The sequence below is a fragment of the Mytilus galloprovincialis genome, chromosome 9, assembly GCF_965363235.1.
Source record: "Mytilus galloprovincialis chromosome 9, xbMytGall1.hap1.1, whole genome shotgun sequence".
Lineage (NCBI taxonomy): Eukaryota > Metazoa > Mollusca > Bivalvia > Mytilida > Mytilidae > Mytilus > Mytilus galloprovincialis.
In genome coordinates, this window is record NC_134846.1 from 72827143 (window position 1) to 72852805 (window position 25663).

Here is a 25663-nt window from a genome sequence, read left to right on the forward strand (position 1 = left end):
ATTGATGGTTTGGAGGTTAGTTCAGACCAATTTTTCTATGATTCCATATGGATTGAAAATCAAATTGGTGTACCTAAATAATAAAGGACACGGCTACAAAATAGACACAAAATGGAAAATTTTGTCTTAATCATAAAAAAAACGTAGTTGAAAAAACTATCAAAATAGGTGCAATTTGGGTACCGCCACGTTATACACAAAGAACATTAACAGTACGAAAGACTAGAAAACAAACATTTTACCATAACACAATAACACAATGACGGGATGTATTAATACCGAACCACGTCAAATGGATTTTAACAAAAAAAAGACTAAACGGCAAAAGTAATAATTTACAAAGTTATAATGATAAACAACGTCAGTACCTATAATCTATGTTTCAAGACCCTCGGATATTATTTGTGAAGTTGATACAAATTATTAATCAGCAAGGTCTTGGTATCTTACGATGAACTTTTACAGAAAAAGGACAAGACGTTCTTTGACATACACTGTAATTTAAAGTCTATACTCATATGGCCCTTGTTTGTGTATATCAATAGTTGTCATAAGACCTTTACTAACCCTTATTAATTTCCCTTTCCCATAAAAATCTACTGCTAAAATCATTCGTATTTCAATATAAAAATGAGAATATGTAAGTATGTTTGCCAATGAGACAACTGTCTGTCAGAGTTACAACGAAATGGTAGCTAGTAATTGTAGGTCACCATACGGCCGACAGCAATCTTTTTATGGTGATAAATATTAGAAGATATAATATAAAAGCAAGACCTCATCCTCTTTTTGGTTCGATAAGCTTACCCGGCCATTAAGAGAATCAATTACTATTGGAAAATAAGAGGAGTGGTTACATGTGAATTAGGGATATAGAGGAGGGATGAAATCTTATTTTGTTCTCATTTTTACAGAATTTCAAACTCATAACCTCAGACTTTTACTGATATTGTTTTTCATAAATGTTGCCAGTCTTAATAGTATCTATTAACTATTTTGTCTCATGCAAATCAGATCGTTATTTTTTTTTTTTTAATTATTTCATAATGTCGGGGACTTTTATACCTGACTTTGGGTTTTGCTCATTTCTGGTCCTTAATGCTCTTCAACTTCGTACTTTATTTGGCCTTTTAAACTTCTTTTGTTTCGAGCGTCACTGATGAGTCTTTTGTAGACGAAAAGCGCGTCTGGCGTATATACAAAAATTAGTCCTGGTATTTATGATGAGTTTATTCTAATGCCCGTATGTAAACCTATATGCGTTTGCTTTTATGTACGGCACTTGGTCTCTGGTGATTAGTTGTCTCACTGACAATAATACTATATCTTCTAAGTTTTATACATTGTTGGTGTAATAATAATATGAAAAGTTATCAAAGGTACCAGGAATATAATAATTTAATACGCCAGACGCGCGTTTCGTCTACATAAGACTCATATCAAAATAGTTATAAAGCCAAACAAGTACAAAGTTGAAGAGCATTTAGGATATATCTCTAATGTTACTACATAGCATACTGTATATGCTAAATCGTCCCAAAATCTCTTTTTACTACCCTAAAAAAAGAAAGCCATCAATTCTAGTGAATAGCTTAACTTTTGATTCCTTCACTGCCAATCTCGTATTAAATTTGAAGTACTTATTGAAAAAAAACACAGCATTCAAATATCATACTACAAACTGCAATACTAGATTAATAACCTTTTAGAATAAGTTAAAGTGAAAATGCGTGTAAACCCAGTGAAATTAATTATTTTCACATTCTGACATAGACGCAGACTATATAACGTATAAACTTATTCTGGTTATAAACAGTCCAAATCATGAACGAAAACGACACATCATGGTTAATAATACATGGCTTTATTTAGAATTGTACACCAGCACAAGCTATGATGTGTTACTTTAGATGCATAGTATATATTTTTAAAACTATATATCTCTTTCATTATGTCATTTGCTATTTTATCTTTAAAATATCTTTTATCATTGGCTTTATTTAGTCGCGATATGCGCATTCATCATAAGGACACACATTTTAAAGTTTTAGTAACAATGCTGTGTTTTAACGATTTGCCTAATGTGTCACATACAAAAGGTAGTATGATACAATTCTAATTGAAAACAATAGTCATAATCAATAGAAAATTAAAAAAACACACACATTTATCTTAAATTAACTTATAAAATAAAAGAATATATTCTTGTAATTTTTACTACTTTGAAAAATGATTATAGTCTTTAAAATCAGTTTTGATTCCTCTTAGGTTTTCCACTTTTAACCAGTTTCTATACGCTAATGGATAATATCTTTGTGATGGTTGAAGAATCAAACGTTCACAAGATGTTATAATTTCACTGAGGTGATCGTTCCTCCCTCGATATAGTTTCTGTCGAATTTTACTAGACACTGTAGGATGACTTACTCTCTTCACATGTTTTCTTTGTTCCTTGAAAGAATTCCCCGTTTTCATCATATTGTATAATTCCGATTCCTTTTTCGTCTGCAAATAAATTACATCCTCCTCCTTCATTTCTATTTTTCTTGGTTTACTATTTCTCTCCTCAGGAATGACACGTGGTTGACACAACCTGTTGACAATTTCTGCAGCTTTCTGAGATGAAACTGACCTAAACACTGATGATTTAGTATCAGTCTTTTCATCTTTTGTATCATTTATAGTCGCACAACTTTTTAGTAATGAATATCTTCCATGTGTACTTGCTGGAGTTTCCATCTTTCTACACATTATTTCATTCGCTGGTAGATCGTTAGCACTATATAAATTTCTGATGTTTAGTTTTTGTACTGACGAAAAACCGACGATGAACGCCATGATAAATACAGTCAACAATAATCTATTCCTCTATTGAAAACTGTTGAATACATAGCTATTGTAGTATAGGGTCATTACAGTGGTTTAAAATATTTCATTATCACAAACGTCGTCAATAACTATTATTTAGTTTTTTCTTAGTTTGTTTATTAAATTGTAAAGTAACAATTGTTCTTCAATTTCCATTGATAATACCCATACAAGAATGTTACAACTATAAGTATATCAAATACAAGTTCATTATCTTCAAGGGAGATCAAAATTTGAGTATTGCTTTCATAACATTTTCTTTGCCTTTGGATAAGACAAAACACATAAATACAACATGCTGGTGCTGCCTTGTGTCTAACTATAATTGCCATAAACGATTACTTGTTGTCTCCTTACGCCATTTTTGATGTTTAAAATAACAGAAAACATGCTAATATTGGGATTAAGTCATCGGATACCGATTCAACCGAACTAAACCCCGAAATATTCCAGCTAACATGTTGATTAAAGAAAACATAATCATACAAACAGTGTACGTATGTAAGACGAAGAATTGACAATACAACCAAATCATGATTGCATCAGTAAAACTTTTAAAAGAATGACATCAACTCTACCATTGGACCATTTGATGTAACACCAACCTTGTAAGCAGTAACACTCTAGCAAGGTTATAATGATGGTAAACACACGCTCTTGACTAGATATCTAACTGGGAGATTAAGCAGGTGCTTGTGTAATGTTGTTACACAGAATTCTGAGAAAGTTCACTATAGGAAAATTGAAATCATTTCTTTTGTCGTCAAGTTTCGTTCTCTGCAGACACTCGTTGTTAAATTATAAAAGCAAGTGAGGATATGTAGGACACTCAATTGTATATTTGGTATACATTACAGTGTGGTGGTATAAATGCGTTCCTGATAGTCAACAAACTTTGAACTATCCAGTGAAAGGATATCCTCTTTATAGCTGAACTTGCAGTTAAAGGTTAATTCCATCTTCTTTTCATTTTCTGGAGAAGCTGGTTTATGACATTTGTCTCATTAAAGTAAAGAATTTTGGAAGTCCAGGGAAAAAGTTGGTTTCCGTAGGAATACCGTTGTTAATTGAAAAGCACATCCTCCAAACGAAACAAATATGCATATTAAGCATCTCAAAGATGTAAGACTCGTTGAATTTTATGTTTGAATTATTCATTTGTTTACAAAGTATTATGTTTCCCTTCCTCAAACTAGATTTCGTATCCCCGTTTGTCATTCCTTTTTTTATGAAAAAAAATGTATTTAGTCATTTTTTACTTAGAGACATAACGTAATATTTTTAAAGTATTATAAGAGGAGAGAGACTAAGATAGTATGTACTAAACATATTTTTTTTGCAAATTTTGTAGTAATCACGTCTTATGATTTGATCGAGCTGTATTAAAAATGATAATTTTAATTTTCAACTTAAGAAGAATATTCTATCGAAAAAGGTGTTCATAACAACACAGTATGATATATTTGTTTTAAAGTACTACACATTTTATTTTGACTTCGACATGTACATTTGATTAAAGTGGAAAATAACATAGTGGAAAAAAGTATACGTTAAGAAATCTTGTTATATATCTTATATATCGTGTTTAATTCAAATAAAATTTATTCAAACGTGTGGAATGTTTATGAACAAATGAATGCTCATGTATCCAATTGCATGTTCTATATTGCTTAGGACATATCTGTATATTTAAACTAAGAATGTGAATTTTAATACAGCTCATACTGTTTTCGTACAAGAAAATCGCATTGCCTATATTTTTTTTAATTACAAAAATATTATCTCATTTAACTGTCATTTTGTTTCAATTCCAGAATACTTCAACATTATATATTTTTTTTTTTTAAATCTTTCAACATTTAAATCAATTATAACTACTGTTGTGCTGACCTGGTTTTCCTATTTTCATTTAAATAGTTTAAATTGTATGGTATTAAATTAACGAAAAACATACATTTGAATTCAAAAGTCACCCATAATACAATTTAAAGATAAATAATCTCTAATGTAAATTTTTACTTCAATTTATTTCGATTGATTTGTTAGATCATGTCCATGTACATTTATAAAACAAATGACGAATAACTTAACCATGTCGTCCTTATATTTGTTTGTTTAAATTGCACCAAAGTTTTAGCATATTGAAAATGTGCACCCTGTACAAAAGATAAGAAGACAAAAAAAAAACACACATACAAGAGGACACCCCATATATGACAGTGGTTGTCCATTCGTTTGATGTGTTTTATCATTTGATTTTGACATTTGATTAGGGACTTTCCGTTTTTAATTTTCCTCGGAGTTCAGTATTTTTGTGATTTTACTTTTTTCAAAACACAACTTAGAGCACATTTAAAAGACGAAAAATTGCTGTCTAAATAACTGTGATTTTGACCAATTAATGCTGTTTGATTTGTTGTTCTAATTTAAGACCAGCTATTGTTTTCCATTTGCTTACTGTCAAAGTTGTAAATGACACTTAGTTGACAACAATTCGGATGAAACTATCTATGGCTCCAAATTTGGTTTACAATAGCAAAATGTAATTATGGTTAAGTTATGGTCTTCACACTATGGACAAGAAATCGGTATCATTAGTTGATAGTAGAAATTAATTATTGTTTGAAGTACATATTATAATACTTTCAATTTATTTGTTGAAAATTGAGTATTTCTTTTATTTATTTTTATTTGGGTATATAAAGGCTGACCGTAGCAAAATTTGTTAGAAGCGCAAAAACTGAAAACTTCATTCTTAAAATGTGCGCACAATAACTCTTTTACATACATCACTATAAAACTAAAATAAAAAACAATTACTTTTATCATCAGTTTTGTTATGTTCCAAACAAAATATTAACAGAAAATATTGTTAGAACCTTGTAAGATTTAAAAACATCAAAAAGATGAACCTGATTTTTTTAACGGCTAAAATAAAAATAGATACAACATCTTTTGAGACCAAAATGAGACTATAAACAAAGATAAATTGAAGAAAACTTTGACTGGTGGAGTTAAACTGTAGTTTAAGAACGGTTCTGAAATAATGAGTCTGGTTCAATGTTAATTAATTTTAAAAAATTCGTGTTGCAAATTCTACTAATGTATACCAGATACAGCTTGTCCCTTTAAACACATGAATTCTTCTACAGATTCTAGAATGTTCGCGTTTCTCAATCTTTGTGTTTTGTAATATTGTTTTTAAAATATTGTTTTTCTACTTACACGGGAATGGGAATTACACACGTCTGTACTGTAAAGTGTACCTGTTGAATTAATTTAGATGACACGTTAATAATCTCAATTCATTTTTTTGACGATCAATGCTTTTGAAAAGGGAAATATTGTTGGAAAAAAGTAAAATCACAAAACTACTGAATTCCGGGATAAATTCAAAACGGAATCTTCCTAATCTAATGGCAAAATCAAAAGCTAAAACACATTAAACGAGTGGACAACAACTGTCATTTTCCTGACTTGGTACAGGCAGTTTCTTATGTAGAAACTGGTGGATTATTCCTGGTTTATAACTAGCTAAACTTCTCACATGTACAACAGTCGTATAAAATTCTTTTATATTGACACGATTTGTGAACAAAACAAACAGACCTAATAGATAAAAATGTAAAAAAATAGGGGTACAGCAGTCAACGTTGTGTTATTATCTTTAAATCATTATAAAATCAAACAGATATATAAGCAAACATTGACATAATGACGAAATGTCATTAAAAAGGCAGGGCATACCACTGACAATACTTACATACACTGACCGTATATCCACCTAGTAACCTAACATATGTATCCCTTGTCTGATTTCGTCTGAAACCGTCTTAACAGATCTTAATCGCTCACTGGAACATTCCGTCTTGTTTATCTTGACATGCCTCAACGGGGGCAAGGTAGTATTTCCTGGCCTATAAGAGATCATGATTGCCTTTTTAGAATTGTCACCACTTTCTAACACTGCCAAAAAATGTACATAAACAGTTGACTGAAGTACTGTCAATATACTATTCAGAAATGAATTTGAATATGTATCATGACCGTTTAATTTTTTTTTATATCTTTAAAAACCTAAGGACACTAGTGCTTTTATGTCTTTTATCATGCAGTGAATACAAGGTTAAAAAAAATCTCAAAAATTCATTTTCACCAGTATGTAAAATCATTTTTCTACACCTGATTTATCCTTCAGTTTGGGAAAGTTTGTTCAGTTGATACTGTATTTTTTTGTCCAATCACGCGGTTCCGATACATTGACTTAAGTAGGGTACACAAAATATCAACCTAAATTCTGGAATGCAAATACTACCGTGCTACCTTGAACTGAATTTTAATGTGCGTATTGTTATGCGTTTACTTTTCTACATTGGCTAGAGGTATAGGGGGAGGGTTGAGATCTTATAAACATGTTTAACCCCGCCGCAATTTTGCGCCTGTCCCAAGTCAGGAGCCTCTGGCCTTTGTTAGTCTTGTATGATTTTTAATTTTAGTTTCTTGTGTATAATTCAGAGTTTAGTATGACGTCCATTATCACTGTACTTATATACATATTTTTAGGGCCCAGCTGAAGGACACCTACGGGTGCGGGAATTCTCGCTACATTGAAGACCCATTGGTGGCCTTCGGCTGTTGTCTGCTCTATGGTCAGGTTGTTGTCGCTTTGACACATTCCCCATTTCTTTTCTCAATTTTACCTAACGGATTGAATTACCTAATGGTATTATCGATCGCAACGATGTCTGAAAGTCTGTAGAAGTCTTGACGGTTTTGCTCTCGTGTTAAATTCAGTCGATTCAGTTGATCAGACTACAATGACCGTTTCAGACTGAAATCTTTATATTAGTGCAAACAATACAATGATACGTGTTCACTAAATACTCTAGTAGACTAAATAATAATGTTATTAATTATCGATATCTGCTATATGATAATACTTTATTCTAAATAAATACAGGATAATACATGCATGTCATGCTAATAATTTGATATCCACCAATAGCAATTATTTTAACAATATATTCTTCAAGTTACACAATATATAAATACAAAATTGAAAATAAAATAATAAATAACACATAATACAAAGTACAATCTGAGAATGGTATAATGTAATAACACAGTATGTGAAAACACTTATACTATACACATACAATCATATTCTAAGTTTTTCAGCTGATTTTAAAAATAGTCTCAAATCATTTTATTCTATAACATTTCTAACAGATAACGACTGGATAAGTTTGTATGCAGATGGATTTCTCCGTTAATTCTTTTTATATTTCTTTCGGATTTGTGTATAATTTTTACATTCAAATATAAAGTGGTGTTCATCTTCAATAGATCTAGTGTTTTAGTGTGTACATGATATATGAATTTTATCAACATTACTACAATGTATGCATGTTCTATGCTAAATTAGATTATGAGCTGATAAACGTATTGGTTTTTTTTTATGGTATTTATATATATAGTTTACAGATCTATCTAAATATAGTTAGACTTCTCAAAAACACAGATGTTTCAGAAATAAATGCACAAAGCATTAATTCTTTGTTTCCCTTCCAATAAAAAAATCTTTGTAAAAATTGTCAGTTCGGCTTAACTAATCACAATTAAATTCATATCGAAACAGAGATGGCTAGATCTATTATTCTTTTTAATGCAACTTCTTTCAAAACAAATAAAGAAACGCCTGTGAAAAATATGCGTTTCCAAATTCATGCTACCTTCAACCGTTACTTAAGGTAGATTCATGGTATACCGCCATCTTGGATTGTGATATAACAGTACAAAATTGGTTTAGTTATTTGCCCAAATCTGCAAATTTGGAATCAGATTTGCAATTTAATAGTCAGACTGTTTATTTATATAGAGAAAACTTGGTGATTTATTGTATTTTTCAAAATATTTAAACAAATATCTTTTTTTGTTTGTTTTTAGAATCATTTTTTCAAATGAGACAGTTAAGGGGAGATAACTCTTTAATGAAAAAAAAAAATAAACTGGACTAATAGGATTTTTAAATTTTTTTTACTTATAGCAAGAAAACAATTTCAGTGACACCATTTTTCTCTTTATTTTCTTAAAACATACAATAAAACATATCTTCTCACAATTTATTTCAAAATTCAATCTCATAGAATTTTTTTTATGCACACAATTATGTTTTTTCATTAACAATATAACCAAATTTAGGCAATTTTTAATGACTCATAGCTTGAAAAATAGCACGGTGACCCATACTTTTTATTATACTTTTGAAAAAAGCATAGTAAAATCTTCATTTTGGCAAATTCTGTCTCAAAAAGTCTATACTTATGATCTACCTTAAGGATCATTAAGTCTAGGTTAATATTGTGCTAATTTATATTGTTCGTTTACATGGTCAATATTTCGTCATCTTGAATTATATGATACATATAGATAAGAAATCGATAAGTAAAGATAATCCTTTAATATTAGAAGCTTTGTGTTTTAATCTTTAAAGCTATATTTACGTAAAAGTTTCCTCATCTAATACATTGGCATCATGTGTTATCATCTTACTTCCGTTTAACCTCCAAAACCATTGGGGTCTTGAATTTATTCTCCTGTTGTTTACATCCATAATATTAGTTCTCTCTCCGATCACATTGTTCACTTGACACCAGTCTTTATATGCTAATGGATAATACCTCTGTGAAGGATGGAGTGTTGATCTATCACAAGCTTTCACTATATCCGGCATAAGATCTGTGCCGTATTTGTCCTCACGGTATAATTGAAGACGAATTAAGCTAGACACTGTTGGTTTATTAGCCCTTTCTATGTGTATTCTTTGTTCTTCAAATGAATGTTCTTTCGGAATCAATCTAATTTCCGGTTTTTTCTTCGTTTCAGAGCTACGTTGCTCTTTCTGGAACTTCTCCATCATTTCCCTTCTCTTTCTTTTCTCAATAATATGTCGTATTTCATCGTAGGAAACACGAGGCATACTTAATCTATTAGCTGTTTCTGTCGCCTTCTCACATGACACTGTACCGAAAACAGATGGCTGCTTCAAGTTTCTTTCTGTATTTGTTGATTTCACAATGTATTCACTACCTTTAATTAACAAAATTCTTTCCTTTTTATTCACTTGAGGTAATATTCGTTGTTTTCGACTCATATTGTCATGCACAAGATCTAAACTTTGTTACTGTTTAAAAAGTGTTGTAAGTAACGCCAAAACGAAATACAGTTGGTGTATCATTAGATAGATAATTGTCTAATTATTCCAAGGTTGCAATGATTTGATTTATATTTCAATATACAATACATATACTTTGATACTCTATATTGATAATTGAGGTTTAATGTGGTCATGTCTTTTTAAAATATTATTTAAAACTATTGTACAATACAATATTGTATAGTGGAAATATTTGAACCCAGTAATTTATTTCCGACACGTTAAGTTTAAAATATCAAATTAGAATCGGTAGTTAGATATTTACGTAAAGGATATTTCCTTGCCACTAGACTACTTGTTTTATGTGCCTTGGGTAAGATAAGGTAAAGATACTATAAATGGCTCATTACAGTTATATTTTTTTTTATATATCTTATACTGTTTTCTAATTGAAAATGGAAACTATTGCAATTGATGGAACGGAATACCATGTTTGGGATCAATAGTTCACATTAGAATAAACTCATCATAGATACCAGGACTAAATTTAGTATATACGCCAGACGCGCGTTTCGTCTACAAAAGACTCATCAGTGACGCTCGAATCCAAAAAAGTTAAAAAGGCCAAATAAAGTACGAAGTTGAAGAGCATTGAGGACCAAAATTCCTAAAAGTTTTGCCAAATACAGCTAAGAATATATATGCCTGAGGTATAAAAGCCTTAGTAAATAAATGAAATAAATCCTTTGTCATCCGACACTCCTATGTCGTATATCTAAAGGTCAAATATTTGTCAAAGAAATCCTAATAATTCAAATTCTTAAATCAGTAAATTTTATAGTATTTTTCAGAACTGTTTTGTCTTAACCATGATTGTTGTGATGATTAGATGTATTAGCCTCTTTTGACATTTGAATCCAAAATAAAAAGATCATAATTTGAAAGCTCGTCGTTTTATTTACAATAAATATACTTTTCTTTAGTCCCCCAAACCTCAGTCAGGTATATTACATTCGTTAAAGAAAAAAAGTGTGACGTCCAAAATAAAAGGGTTAAAGTGATTAATCTGTTGTTTTTGTTGGTGATAAAAACCACTTTCAGTGACCTTGTCCTAATCATTGCAACATGCAGGATGCCGGAATACCCAAAGAAAACAACCAACATGATGCAGAAAAATGGGTAATCGTTCTAAAGTAAGAAATTGTGGTACGATAGCATATTACAAAACTATACAATGAATTTCAAATGGCGTGGATGTAATCAACTATATGCACCGTACAGACTTCGGCAATGAATAAAACAGACCCTTAGCTGTACGACATTTTTTGTCAATAATATCGGAGTCGAACATATCTTGCCAAAAGCGTGGTTTGATCTCAGAACATCTGCTTAAATAGGTTAGTGATCAGTGTAATTGAATTACACCTTTAACAAAAACTCATACGGTGTTTCTATGAATAAGAACGACTGATATTGACACTACACAAGTTTTAGATACTAAGGTTCCAACTCAATCAGGCAAAGTTGACATGTTCTTTTTATGTCATAGTCTCTTTCGGACAAATGGCTTTCAAATGTTTCTTCCTGTTTATACATCTCTAACTTTCAAATGTTTAGGTTTTAACGTTTTTGGTGAAGGTCCATCCACTCATCTACTCAATCGAGACATATTCCGTGTTGAACAAGGTTCTTTGACCTATAATGGTTTACTTGTTACTAATTGTGACTTTGATGGCAAGTTGTATCATTGGAACTCATATCACATCTTCTTATATATATTGTGAATGTTGTGGCAAAATATTCTAGCTAAGACTACTATAACGGCATCGTAGTCTCAGACGATAAATGTCACACTGCTGAAACAATAGAATCTACATTATACTAGTGCTTGCAGACATTAAAAGGTACTTGAGACACATTTCTATATATTTTTTTTTAAATAGTCAATCCTTACTTTGCTATGAAGCAATATACCTGCATCATCTGCGTATGTTGAATGTTCATTGTTCACATTGTTTCTCATCGATATCTTCAAGGAAACACAATCAATATAATAAAATCTGCTCCAAACTACAAAAAAAATCTGCTCCAAACTACAAAAAGGTTTCGGGTGCCATTATGACTTTGTCGATAGCTAATTGGAACATAATTCTCCAAATTGTAAAATTATGGAGACTGTTAATGTTACTCTCTCTCTCTCTCTCTCTACACCGATTTATCTCCTAAATTTGGGAAGGGAATGATCTAAGATGCCATACCATTTTACTACTGCTACCTTTTGAAAAGGGCAAGTGAACAGTTTGATAATTAGAGGCAAACATAATTCAACAAAATTAAAACAAACCATCTATCTTCACATGTTTATTAAAACAAACTAATTTCAAAATGTAAAAATTCATAAAAACAGATTCAACAATGAAAATAACAATAAGGTAGATACCCGATAAAATGCCAGCTAGAAATATTGAGATAAAGTATAACAAATAAAAATAACAAATGTTAAAAAAAGAAATATTGCAAAAAAAATGAAATATAAGTTATACATTGAAATAAAAAAAAGGATAATCTATATTGCACTAGAGAATAACTCCAAATTCTAAATAGAAAAGATCTCATGGATATATTCAGAATGAAATTGTACGATATAAATGAAATAACTATTATCAGAATCAATGATTATGAAAACGATGATTGATATGTGTGAATAATTTTGATTCTCCTTATGGAAAGTTTCATCTATTGCAATAATGGCAAGAAAATGCATTAGCATACAGGAATGTTTCCTTATTTAATTACTGTTCTCCTTTCCTTGGCTTGGTCGGAAACAGATACGTGATCAGATGGTCCATTTCTCTCTCAAGTGAAATACTCTGTTCATGATTATCTCCACCAAAATATGTTCTCTTTAGTCAAGTCACAAAGTATGTTTTAATCGATGTGTATCTTTATTCGTTGCTTTTAACCAATCCTGCATCTTTAGCCATTCCATAAAACATACTTTCACAGTTATCTAATAGGTTTGATGGTGTGTCAAATTCACTTATATTTCCAGCATCAAGGACCATTATTCTGAAGGGGAAAAATGATATAATATTTGGTTGTTATAATTATAAAGATATTATCTCTCATGTGACTTATATTTCTCGAAACTTCAATTCAATAATTACCCCTTTAAAATATTGCCATTTTTTTCAACAATAAATTGAATAATACACCTCATGTATCCTTTGCAGATTATTCCGGTCCTTCATAAACAAATAACGAGATGTGGTATGTTTGCTTTTGAGACAAATATTCATCATACTAGTAGTCTAAATGACTATAAAAAAGAAGATGTGGTATGATTACCAATTAGACAACTATCCACAAGAGACCAAAGTTACACAGACATTAACAACTATAGGTCACCGTACGGCCGTGTATTTAATATACTGCAAGAGACCAAATCAGCAAAACCTAAATCGTAAAGTCAACAATGATAGGCCCCAACATGTAAACAGATATCGTTTGACTGTGTGGAATATATAAACATGTAGCCACGTCCAGTGGAAAATGTCTCGAACAAGATGGGTTTCCCGCTTACTGCATGCTTAATGTCTAATTGTCATTATGGGACATCAGTGTACCAGGGTAGTATCTATGTCCCTAGTTGTTTTTAAATAACCGTCCAAATATTGACACCATTCAATCTTTCATGCAGAAAAAATCTATAATTTAATTGCTAATTCGTTCTCATTCTTAATATGCATGCAATGTTTGCTACTGTATATTAATCGAGCAATCTGGTTTATTAAATCAAATTTGCGTAGTTTTCAGTAACAACGATAATGTTTCCTTTGTTTTATGTATTGAGTTAGATGAATAATTACAATGTGTTAACACGTATTGTGCTCATCAATTATCAATGTTTACCTTGTGTAGTCCATGATTGTGTTGAGTCTGTGTGCTATTGTAAGGATTGTACAATCTGAAAACTCTGTTCTAATAGTATTCTGTATTAAATCGTCTGTTTCTAAATCTACAGCTGCTGTAGCCTCGTCTAATACCAATATCTTAGTCTTCCTTAACAGCGCTCTGGCAAGGCACATAAGCTGTCTTTGTCCAACACTGAAAACAAATTCGAATTTAGTTTCACGATCTTATTTTTTCTTTTTTTAAATAATTGAATTAGAAAGAAGTTATTTCATATTGTTTTTATATATGGTTTTCATGTTTCGTTAGTGCATATGATACCGTTAATGAACAACTAATCAGTCATTAAAACGTTCATAATCTATCTGACTATTCTAACTTTCATTTACCCCTACTGTAAATATCGCATTCAATTATGATTTTAACCTTTTATAATGTCTATGAATATGTGATGTACCATTCATTCAAAATACATATTCAAACAAAACTTTATTGTATTGCGTTAGAATAATTACCTAAAATTTTCTCCTCCTTCAGAACACTTGAAGTCTAATCCTTCGTCCAAACCATCAACAAATTTCTTTAGATGAGCATGTTCTAAAGCCTTCCATATCTCTTTGTTACTGTACTCCTCAAATGGATCTAAATTCATTCTCATGGTCCCGGAAAACAAGACAGGATCCTACAAGAAAATTATATTTTATTTTAGGAAAAATATTATTGCATAAAACATTAACAGGTTAATAAAACATTAAACATTTATAGTTTGTATAGTAACTGTAACTCATTTTTCTTCTTTAAAAGGTGGAAGGATCTTTGAAGCCGCGTTTTCTAACATTCTACATTCATTTGAATCTATTTACTGTCAACAAGTTTATTTTACTGAACCAAATTGTACCAAAGAAGGTTTGAATATGTACCTGTGGTATAATAGTAATTTTAGATCTCAAATCATGAAGACCGATAGTTGATATATCAATTCCATCAATGATTATCTTCCCTTTAGCTTTTTCAAGGATTCTAAACAAAGCCATGGTTAAAGATGACTTCCCAGCACCAGTTCTGCCAACTATACCAATCTATAAAAAGATAGAAATACATAAGCATCATATGATATTTGTTAATTTTCTGGTATAATATTGTATATAAATTATGAAAAGAATCTCCATCATAAAACAAAATCATTTAGTTATTGACTAGATACATATTGATGGACACCTGTATATTTGTAAAGGCATTACGTTAAGGCGAATTAAATATATGTTTTGTTTTTTTTTAATTTGTTTTCGGGCAGCTGTCTCATTGATGAATTTTCAAAGTCCCAATTCAACCATATGCAAACCAAAAATTAAAGTAAATAGGGACAAATTACCTTTTCATTTGGTTGTATTTTACATGTGATTCCCTTCAGCACCAAGTCTAGGCCTTCCCTATATCTTACGCCATAATCTTGGAATTCTATGCATCCTATCTCTGGCCAGCTTGAACTAGGTTGCTTTTCTGGAATTTCCCATGCAGCCTATAATTAGTGTAAAAGAACTAATTAATTTTTTTCTTCATTTGAAGGGATTCTTAAGTGCAAGCCACCAAATGATACGAATAAAATTGTAAAAAACAACTTTGAGAATACTAGCTTACTAGCATCTATTACATGAATATTAATTTTTGATTTCTAATTGATAGTTTATCTAACTAATTTAAAAAAAAATATGTAAAAACATAAAAAAAATAGATCAACGAAGGTTAAAATATATACCTCAGTTGGAGTTTCTGTATATTCCTGGATCTTTTCGATCGATACTGTGTTATTTTCTAAATCAGATATTACTCGTACAACCCATTGCAAACATCCGGTTATCTGAAACAAAATTATATATTTTAAAGACGTCAGAAAAAAAGATAGATATCGATTTTATGCATTTGATCGTATTTAGTTTTAAATGTTCCTTTGGTATTATACGGCTCTTTTTAACAATGTTTTATCAATTGTCAAAAATCCTTCGCTACAGATTAGTCTTCTGCACTTTTTATCCATGTTTTGCACTGGAAATCACCTGTATTCCATTGCGATGTGGAGAAGCTAATATCGGGTAGAAAATACTTTATTGAATGTCAAAATTTAAAATCAAAATTCACTGAGGACATAATACGAGTGAGAAAACACGTTTACAAATTAAAATTTCAGATAATGCAGCTATTGAAAATCTACTGTATAAAAATTATCCTTTTAACTTAGCATAAGAAATTGTATATAACAAACTATTCAAAAGATATATAAGAATCTGTCTTAAATACAACCTACCTCTAAAGCATATGTAATAACAAGTCCTACTATTCCTGCAGACAGAGTAGCTTTTTCAAGCACAGCAAATATACACACAAACAATAAAATAAGTGCTCCCATAAACTGAAGTCGAATCGATAGCCATCTGTAAAAAGTGAAGTAATATATAAGAAATATGTTTGTAGTTGACTGGTCACAAGAAGTCAATTTCTCTTTTGTTTAATAATTTCCTCTACCATTTCCTTAAGAGTTTTGATGGTTGTTGGTTTTTGTTTATATAGATATAGAGTTTCAAACACAATTGAAATATAAAAAAAAAGGTTATTAGATCCTTACCGGCTTACAACTCCTGCGGAATTTTGAGCAGTTTTATGTGCATCAATACGTTCTGCTGATTCATCAATAAATCTTCCTTGTTCATTGTAAGCTCTGATGGTTGATGTTCCAGAAATAGTTTCAGCAAATTGGGAGTAAATAGGAGAATTTGCAGATGTCTCAAAACGTCTCAGCTGTGTCGAAGTTACTGTATAGAATCTCTACAAAATTATAAACAAAATCAACATGATAATTGATATCTTATAGTGTGTCTGTTTATATTGTAATGTTACACCTCTACATCAAGTTAGGATGATATCTTATAGTGTGTCTGTTTATATTGTAATGTTACACCTCTACATCAAGTTAGGATGATATATTATAGTGTGTCTGTTTATAATGTAATGTTACACCTCTATATCAAGTTAGGATGATGGTTGGCGCCTGTTAAAACGTTTAAACCCGTTGGATTTGTTTTCACCTGTCCTAAGTCCGGAACATATTGTTCAGTGGTTGTCGTTTGTTTGTGTGGTTCATATGTGGTTCTCGTTTCAAATTTTTTTATATATAGATTATATCGTTGGTTTTCCTGTTTGAATGGGTTTTACACTAGTCATTTGTTTTGTGCCCTTGATATTTTGCTGCTCGCATTGTGTTAAAGGCCCTACTTTCACCTATAATTGTTTACTTTTATGAATTGTGACTTGGATGGAGGGTTGTGTCATTGCCACTCATACCACATCTTCTTCTATCTATATATGAATTAAATTCAACTGGCTCCTTTTGCAGTGAAAATTAAAATGGAAGACCAAAATGCTGAATTGAAAAACCTTAAAATTTGACCCCACCAAAACGTTTGAATTATTTAAAGCAACATCTCTCAAGGATTAAAAATGGTAGTTAATGATAATTTACCTGAAGTATGAAGTAAAGGATTGTTATTGGCAAAAGAATGCAAAGAAACTGTGGTGTTCCAATACATATTATCACGGAATTACAGATGACTACAGCAGCGCTGATAATACAGTCTTTGAATTGGTAGATGATTTCGTTATCTATTCTGGCAACGTCATTGGAAAAGCGATTCACTATTCTGCCTACTGGTGTTGTGTCGAAAAAGGTCATTGGTGAACGTAGAATGTTTCTTAGAAGATTTTTATGAAGTTTTCTTGATGCATTCATTCTTGCAGTACTGACACCATATCCAACTAGTAGTAAAACAAAACCTAAAGAAAAAGTCACAAATCTATGTTAAAGACGAATTTAATGTTAATTATTTTACAACTAACCAATTAAAACATTAATATTCAAAAAATATTTATCCAGAATAAGGATTTCTGAAAAAGAGCTCCGAAAAAAGGAGTATAGGTTTTGGAAAAATAAATGAAACTATTATTACCTTGTAATGCTCCGATTCCAGCATAGACACCAAGACGCATATTTCTCTGTGTTGTATCAACAGTCCCATTGATGTGAGTTTTGTTGTCACTCGTCCATTGGCTAATCCACACATCAGAAGACCGACTTAGTATTTCAAATGCTATATTGAATATAACGATAAAAACACTAAGTGGAACACCAATGGCACTCATGTAGAACGACATCACTGCACTTCTAGCCTGAAAATCGTTAAAAAAATGATATATATTTGCTTTCGTTAGTTTATGGATATCAAATTGATTGCATACAAAACTTATTTCCATATTTAATTCCAATCGGAAACAAAACAAGTTAACTGGTATTTTCTGGATAAAAGAGGGAGGGATAAGATACCAAAAAAGACAACACTTTGTTAAGAAGTTATGACAGATCATTTACAGCAAATAAGTTTGTTTTCCGTTCATTTTTTATAAAAATAAGGCCGTGAGTTTTCTCGTTTGAATTGTTTTACATTGTAATTTCGGGGCATTTTATAGGCGACTATGCGGTATGGGCTTTGCTCATTGTTGAAGGCCGTACGGTTACCTATAATTGTTAATTTCTGTGTCATTTTGGCCTCTTGTGTAGAGTTGTATCATTGGCAATCATACCACATCTTCTTTTTTATAAGTAATTGATATACTATTATATTCATACTATCATTTTGGAATGTGTGCATTATCAATACAACCAATATTTATATGTTAATGATTCCTTGTATGCATTCACATCACAATAAAACCAAATATTTAAATTGTATTACCTTTCCTGATTCATTGGATTCATCATCAATTATTTTATCAACGGTTTTATTATCTGTTTCTTTAATGTCATCTTTTGTTTTCACAGTCTTGGAATTTTCATCTTTTGCCTTCACAATGTTGGAATTTTCATCTTTTGTTTCAGATAAACAAGAAGTCTCGTCCCTCTCTGATAGTGTTTCTTCCTTGTCACTTCCTTTGTTAATCATATAATTGTCAAGAAATTCGGCAAATGCTCCTTTATGGTCAATTAGTTCTTTAAAGGTTCCCATTTCTCCGATTTTACCATCTACCATTGTGATTATCATATCTGTTTTGGGTAAAAAACTAACACCATTTGTTACCAAAATTCTTGTCTGAAAATCGAAACAAAAGTAAATTAAACCAATACTAATTTTAAGACTTCGCTTGATGTCAATACACTATTTCCCTGTAGCTTTGATGTTATTTGTCTAAGGTCTATGGAAACTTTGATATTTTTACAACACTAAAGACATCTCGGTTCTAATCGTTATTTATCTTTATCGGAAAATAAAGGAAAGCTTAAACGAGCAGGTTCACAGTTCAAAACAAACAACCAAACAAAATTATACAGCACATTCGATGATAAACATTTTCCAGCAATTGTATAATTTTATTAAAGTTAATGTCAAAGTACCTTCTTTCCCAGTTTTCCTTTCTTGTCAAGTACTTCATCAAATATATGTTTGCCAACGTGAGCATCTACAGCACTAAGGGGATCATCAAGTAGATAAATATCTGCATCCTGATACAATGCCCGGGCTAAACTTACTCTCTGTTTTTGTCCACCACTTAAATTAATGCCCTAAAGAATAGAAAAAAAAACCAAATTATATAATATAGATATAATACATATAGAAATTTGATAAATACTTATTTCAATATCTAAGATATTTAATTCTTTTTTTATATATCATTGTCCTTAAAAGTTTTGTCTTTTACTGATATTGCAATTTATAGTTTTTCCAGTCTTAATTAGAAACATACTTGGGTTTCATTGAACATTTCTTCATAGCTTTTAAATGTCAACAGTTACAATATAAAGGAATTTATACGAACCTTTTCACCTATTTCTGTCTGATCACCACCAGACAACATATCCAAATCAGTGCGAAGTGCTGTTGCATTGATGATATCGTTGTATTCACTTTTATCCATGCCTTTTCCAAACAAAATATTATTCTGTAGTGATGCATTTCTAATCCAGGCTTGTTGAGAAACATAGGCCACTGAACCCTATAATAAGAATATAAGTGTAATAATACATCAAAGTAAATATTCCAAGAACGAAGAATTAATATACAATCTTTGAGAAAGAAAACAAAAGCGATTCTAGAATAAATCTTATAAGATGAATTTTAAAAGTTGACGGACTTTGAAATAGATATTAAAATGTAACTAACCTTCAGATTGACCTTTCCAGACATAGATCCCATTTCTCCTAAGATAGCTGACAGCATGGAAGACTTTCCTGAACCAACAGATCCTACGATAGCAACAAATGATCCTTCTGGTATGTGGACATTGATGCTAAAAATCAAAATAAATTGACATTATAATGTACGAACTAAACTAGCTAGTACAAGAATAGGAACTAAAGTGAAAATATAAAAGCTGTGTCTTGTAAGAAAAGCAAGGCTTATGTATTTGTATTTATCAGATGTTTATAACACAGTGGTCGGTAAAATAAAATATCGTAATCAAATTGTTTTTAGTTGTTTAGTTGATCATGACGTGTATTAACTATACTGTTAAGCAACAAATGTCAATACCTTCATTAATTTGCAAACTGATTTACTATTAACTACTTACTCTTTCAACATAAAATCATCTTCTTTATTCCATGCAAATGTTCCACTGTCAACTGTGACTGCATTTTCTACAGAAGAAAATATAACATTTATTTATTAAGGTAAAAGACTAACTGTTTTTGATCGAAATATTCCAATATAGTGTATTATTTATATTTATTTTGTCATATATTGAAATTCACCAACAAAATATATCTGTTTTTGCAAGATAAAAATTCCATTGATATAAACGAAAAATGTGTGGGAAGTTCAACATGGTGTAGGTTAAAAGAGGCATTGATTGCTGAAATTGGAAATGAAATTAAATCTTTAAATCTACTTTCATACATAAAATATAAATTTCAGGGGAATTAAAATTTCATATTTCATAGTGATCTTACTGTTGTCATGGCTTCTTGTCACAGCTTCTTCATTTAGTTCTTCCTTGTTCAAAAATGCTTGGATTCTTTTCAAAGCAACATTGGCCTAAAATTGATAACGTTCCATGCTTAAAATTCTATTTACTAGGATTCTCAGTATCTTAATCTTTAGAGTATCAGAACTGTATACTCTAGAACTTTTAAAAGGCATTTAAAGAAATTGTAATTTTGAATTCTCAAAACTTTTAATTAATCATCCGTGCTTCTTAAAACATTGCAGTCACTTTGTTTTTATGCACCATCCAAAAGGAAATAGTCTATGTCATCATAAATTACGAAATACCATTTTTATTTGTTACAGTAGATTCACGCTATGTTTATCTTAAGTAAAATAACAAGCTCAGTGTTTTGTATAATAACAATTTTAAAATTAGATTTTCATAGTTATAGTTAATCTGTTGGATTTGTAATCTGATAAACAATATTTTATTTTCATGCTCTATATTTTCAAATATTTTGTGAATTGATTATAAAATAATTACCTGGACGTAGTGATTTACGATGTGAGGCAATGCATTCAAATTCCAGCTAAGCATTCCAAATAAAGACATCGCCACAAAAGCTTTTTCAGCAGTCAGCACATTCTCAGGGTCGATCAAAACATACATGGCAAATGTCCCCAATGAAACCTAATAAAATGCAGAAAAACAAATTAATTCAAAGATCATCTGCTATACTGTTATTAAAAATTACTTTCAACACTAATCTTAAAAACTGACAAACATTTCTAATTATCTTTTAAATTCTTTTTTCATTTTTCTTTCGAATTTAACTTGAAAGCTTACCAAAAATGGCGTCAAACACCATGCCAAATGCATACAAGTACCAACAAGTGCTTGGTTTCTGATGACACCCATTTCTTTGTCACGTATCGTTGATATTTGTTTCTCAAAGGAATCCTCCCAGGCATAAAGTTTCAATACCTACAAGAAAAATTTGAGCAATTAACAACAATGATTAGTGTAGACAGTCGTACTATGGTTAGTTTAATAGGAACATTTTGTTTTTAATCGATTCAAGCTTTATTTAAACCCTTTTATTTATTTATAATATAAAACATCATATATCTTATATTGTATTTCCATAACGTAAGTCGAATGCATGCCGAAATGGAAAAAAACTCACCTTAATACCATTCAAAACTTCATTCATCATTTTAACTCTGTTGTCTTTCAAATCCATAACCTCTAACTGAAAAAAGATTTAAAATAATTATAAATTATAAATTTAATCATTCAGATATTATGATTTTAATTAGTCTTTGTAATTTTTCAAAATTGAATTAGCACCTTATTGGAAATATATTTAACTTGAGCTTATATCATGAGATAAAATACATTGTTGATTAAGAATAAAGGAAAAAGTTAAAAACTATTTAACTTACATGCAAATCTTTTCCTTTTTTAACCAAATATGAGTTGAATGGAATGAGAACAACTACGATTCCAAGTCCAATGAATGCCGAGACGCCAAGTGTCTGCCAAAGTAAGAACAACGTGGAACAGAACATAAACGGTATAGTCCAGAGGAAATTTATATTATGGAAACAAGTAGAAATTCTACCAGCATCAACAGACAGCAGATTGACTATTTCTCCTGATGTTGAAGACTTTTTTGCTGAGTTGGAAAGTCTAAGGGTCTGAAACAGAAAATGAATATAAGAATATTTTTGCAATTTGAAATTCATCTAACAAATAATGATTCATTACTTTCACTTAAAACCGTTCCCATATAATTATTACTCTTAATATTGATCAGTCCCTTGGATATTTATCAATTTTTTAGAAGAATATGACTTTACTCCCAATTTGACAAAAGATATAGTGAATTTACCTTTTTGTATATGACTGATGAAATTGCTATCCACATACGCCTTTCACCGCTACAATTTCTTAGTCCCTGTTGAGTTTCAAAAATGGTTTTGCCAATGGTGAGTCCAAACATCAATATAGCGTACATGTATCCTTTCCACATGGCATTGGTGTGATCTTCAGTAAACTGAATTAATAATCTGCAAAATGCAAAAAAAAATTAAAAAAAGATTAGTTGATTGAACGTTAGTTGCCACCGTATATGAAATGTGAACAAATATATTGCTTTATAGACTTATACAGAAATGCATATCACTGATATGTGAAAATACACATTAGCTAATTGCAGCTACTGAAAAGATTCACCGTTGATTCAAAGTTACAAGTTTCAGAGGAAATTAATATAAAAGTAATTAGAATATAAGTTTCGTCCATCTTTCATACATACCTAAGGACAAAAGGTGTGAGCAATCCAAAAATACTTGATAGTAAATTCAACATAGCAGCACCTAGTACATATGGTCCAAACGCCGTTAATAAACATTTAACAAGTCGTGGCTGTTGTTTTAATTCTTCATTGCCTTTGCCTGCCTTCTTTGTTGTTGAAACAACACAACTTCTGCAAATTTAAGATAGAAATACATGTATTGGATTACCAAATATTATGCATCAGAACTGCCTATTAAAAAAACTTTTATAGCTTCATAACAATTTATATTTTAAGAACTGATGTGAAAACTAGAAACTAATTTTCAAACTGGTAATTTCTCAAAGAGATACAGGATAAACAACGTACCTTTTGATATATTCAACTTCCTGATTCCAGTATTTCTCAAATCTTGGTACAACACATGCTGACGTCTCCTCTTCATTCAATGGAAATAAATCTTTTTTGTCTAATTTTTGTCTGTATCCTTTCATGACAAGTCTGTTGGTATAACAAATGTTTGATTAATTACATCTCGAAATATAAACTACATGAATATACAACATTTGTATAATGCGACAACATTAAATAATATGATTACATATTGCTTTGTTTTTTTACCATTTAGATTCTAACTCACAAGCCTACGAAAAAACGCTTCCTACTCGAACACTATATGCCAATTATGAGTAAAAAAGTACGTGCTCTTATAATTGCCGAACATTTTGACAAAACCATAAAAAAATCAAATCACATCAATGCATTTTTCTGAACTTCTGATATATTTTAAATAATTTTATCTACTTCCAACAAGTCAATTTGGTTTTAATACACTTACTTTGTGCAATATCCAAAAGTAAGCTTGGAAAATAAAGATTCGCTGCTCACTGATGTCGATTCCTATAAAATGAATAAATAAAATACATCAAAATACTTATTGTAAATGATATTGCATGATTGTTACATAAATTAAGAAATATATAATAGATAGAATTGTGAATTTTGTTAGTTTTTTGCGAGATTTTTCAAGAATGAAAATAAAGGAATTCAAGAATAAAGAATATGAGTACTTGGCATGGAAGTTTAAAAATATCTATGCAGAAGATCTATTTTCAGCTTACCTCTTCTAATTTGGATTTCTGTTCTTTCGTTGTCGAACGATGAAGGTATGTTTGCGTCAGTATCGTTAGTACCAATAGCACATGCAATGCAAATAAAATGCAATTCATAGTTCCATTTGTGATGTATTTCTAAAAAATATAATTTTATATTAAAATCATCCACATATTTTTATCATAATTTCTAATTTGACCAAAACTTAAGTATCTTTCTGAACTAGAATATATTGTTATAAGTTATGATTAAAAATGAGCCCGTGTTTTATTTGGCAAATCTTTTTTATAGAAAACTGTCACATTGTGAAATATTATCAACCTACCATCTCGATTTCAACAATAACTGATGTAAAGGTTCCAATAACGGCGCCATTTTCTCCAAACATGTCCTGGATGTTCTTCATCAGGTAACATGTTGTTAGAAGAGCGATCAGTCCTGTGAGTATCTGAAAACGGAATAAAATAATAAGTCACTTAAACATATATGAATATTTTATCTGTTTCAACGTTTATTAAAGATACGATTTTTATTAGCCTCTTTGTTTTTACCAATATTTCAATAATTGATTTTTATGCAATTGAATTCAAACAACTTGAATAGATCACACTGGAAAACCGTCAAGGAAGAGTCGGAAAATTGTTGAATCATAAAATAAGATAAAAACATGTACAGATAGTCATACTAGAGTTTTGCTTGACTTTAATTACAAAACAAAGACTTACAATTCTAAAATTGACTAATCTTTTAGAACATTTTTGGTCCTTCGTTCTACTTGTAATCTGGAAAAAGCATAAGGGAACACCCATCAACAGAATTGCCAACGTGTTCCATTGGCATGTCGTCTTTTGTAAATTCTCTGTCATTTCTGTATGCGTCGTATTTATATTCTCCTGTAACGCCTGAATAATAAATGCATACTTTTAATGGATAAACACGATATAATGAGAAAAAGATTTGCATTATGTAGGGAAAAAACGCAAATTGTAGCACCTCAAAGCAGTTTTAATTCATGGATTAATTTCAATGTCCAACAATTGTTCAGATGTAAGCAGTACTGTAGTATATCATAAGCCAAATTTGAATAAAACATCAAAAACACAAGAGCTTTAACGGAAATTTAAAAAGATAGAAATGATTTACTTAAAGCTAAATTATTTTTTTCTTCTTTAAAAAATAATTCAATATTAAAAGAAGAGTTTTAGACATATCTGATGATTTGATTATCTTAAATTTTTAACAATTTGAAGTTATTTGTTGCATTCGTTCCCGATTTACCCGTAAACCCACCAGAAATGATCTGTCACAATATATCGAGTCTTCCATGTTAAGATGTACAAGTCTTG

At 30.5% G+C, this 25663-nt stretch overlaps 1 protein-coding gene across 1 annotated transcript; it reads right to left on the minus strand.

Moving 5' to 3' along the window:
• Nucleotides 1–12372: 12372 nt before the first annotated feature.
• On the minus strand, nucleotides 12373–25663 carry LOC143045873 (multidrug resistance-associated protein 1-like). Its single transcript, XM_076218693.1, has 28 exons — nucleotides 25608–25663; nucleotides 25043–25219; nucleotides 24643–24765; nucleotides 24326–24454; nucleotides 24043–24104; nucleotides 23574–23705; nucleotides 23226–23396; nucleotides 22800–22977; nucleotides 22351–22605; nucleotides 22092–22157; nucleotides 21752–21889; nucleotides 21449–21595; nucleotides 20928–21012; nucleotides 20549–20615; nucleotides 20140–20266; nucleotides 19796–19972; nucleotides 19374–19541; nucleotides 18718–19071; nucleotides 17935–18154; nucleotides 17451–17761; nucleotides 16557–16756; nucleotides 16239–16365; nucleotides 15693–15794; nucleotides 15309–15455; nucleotides 14857–15015; nucleotides 14452–14618; nucleotides 13937–14131; nucleotides 12373–13093 (listed from the first exon to the last, which is right to left on the minus strand). Exons 1-28 carry the CDS (start codon nucleotides 25641–25643, stop codon nucleotides 12970–12972), a joined length of 4344 nt encoding a protein of 1447 aa, XP_076074808.1. The 5' UTR covers nucleotides 25644–25663; the 3' UTR covers nucleotides 12373–12969.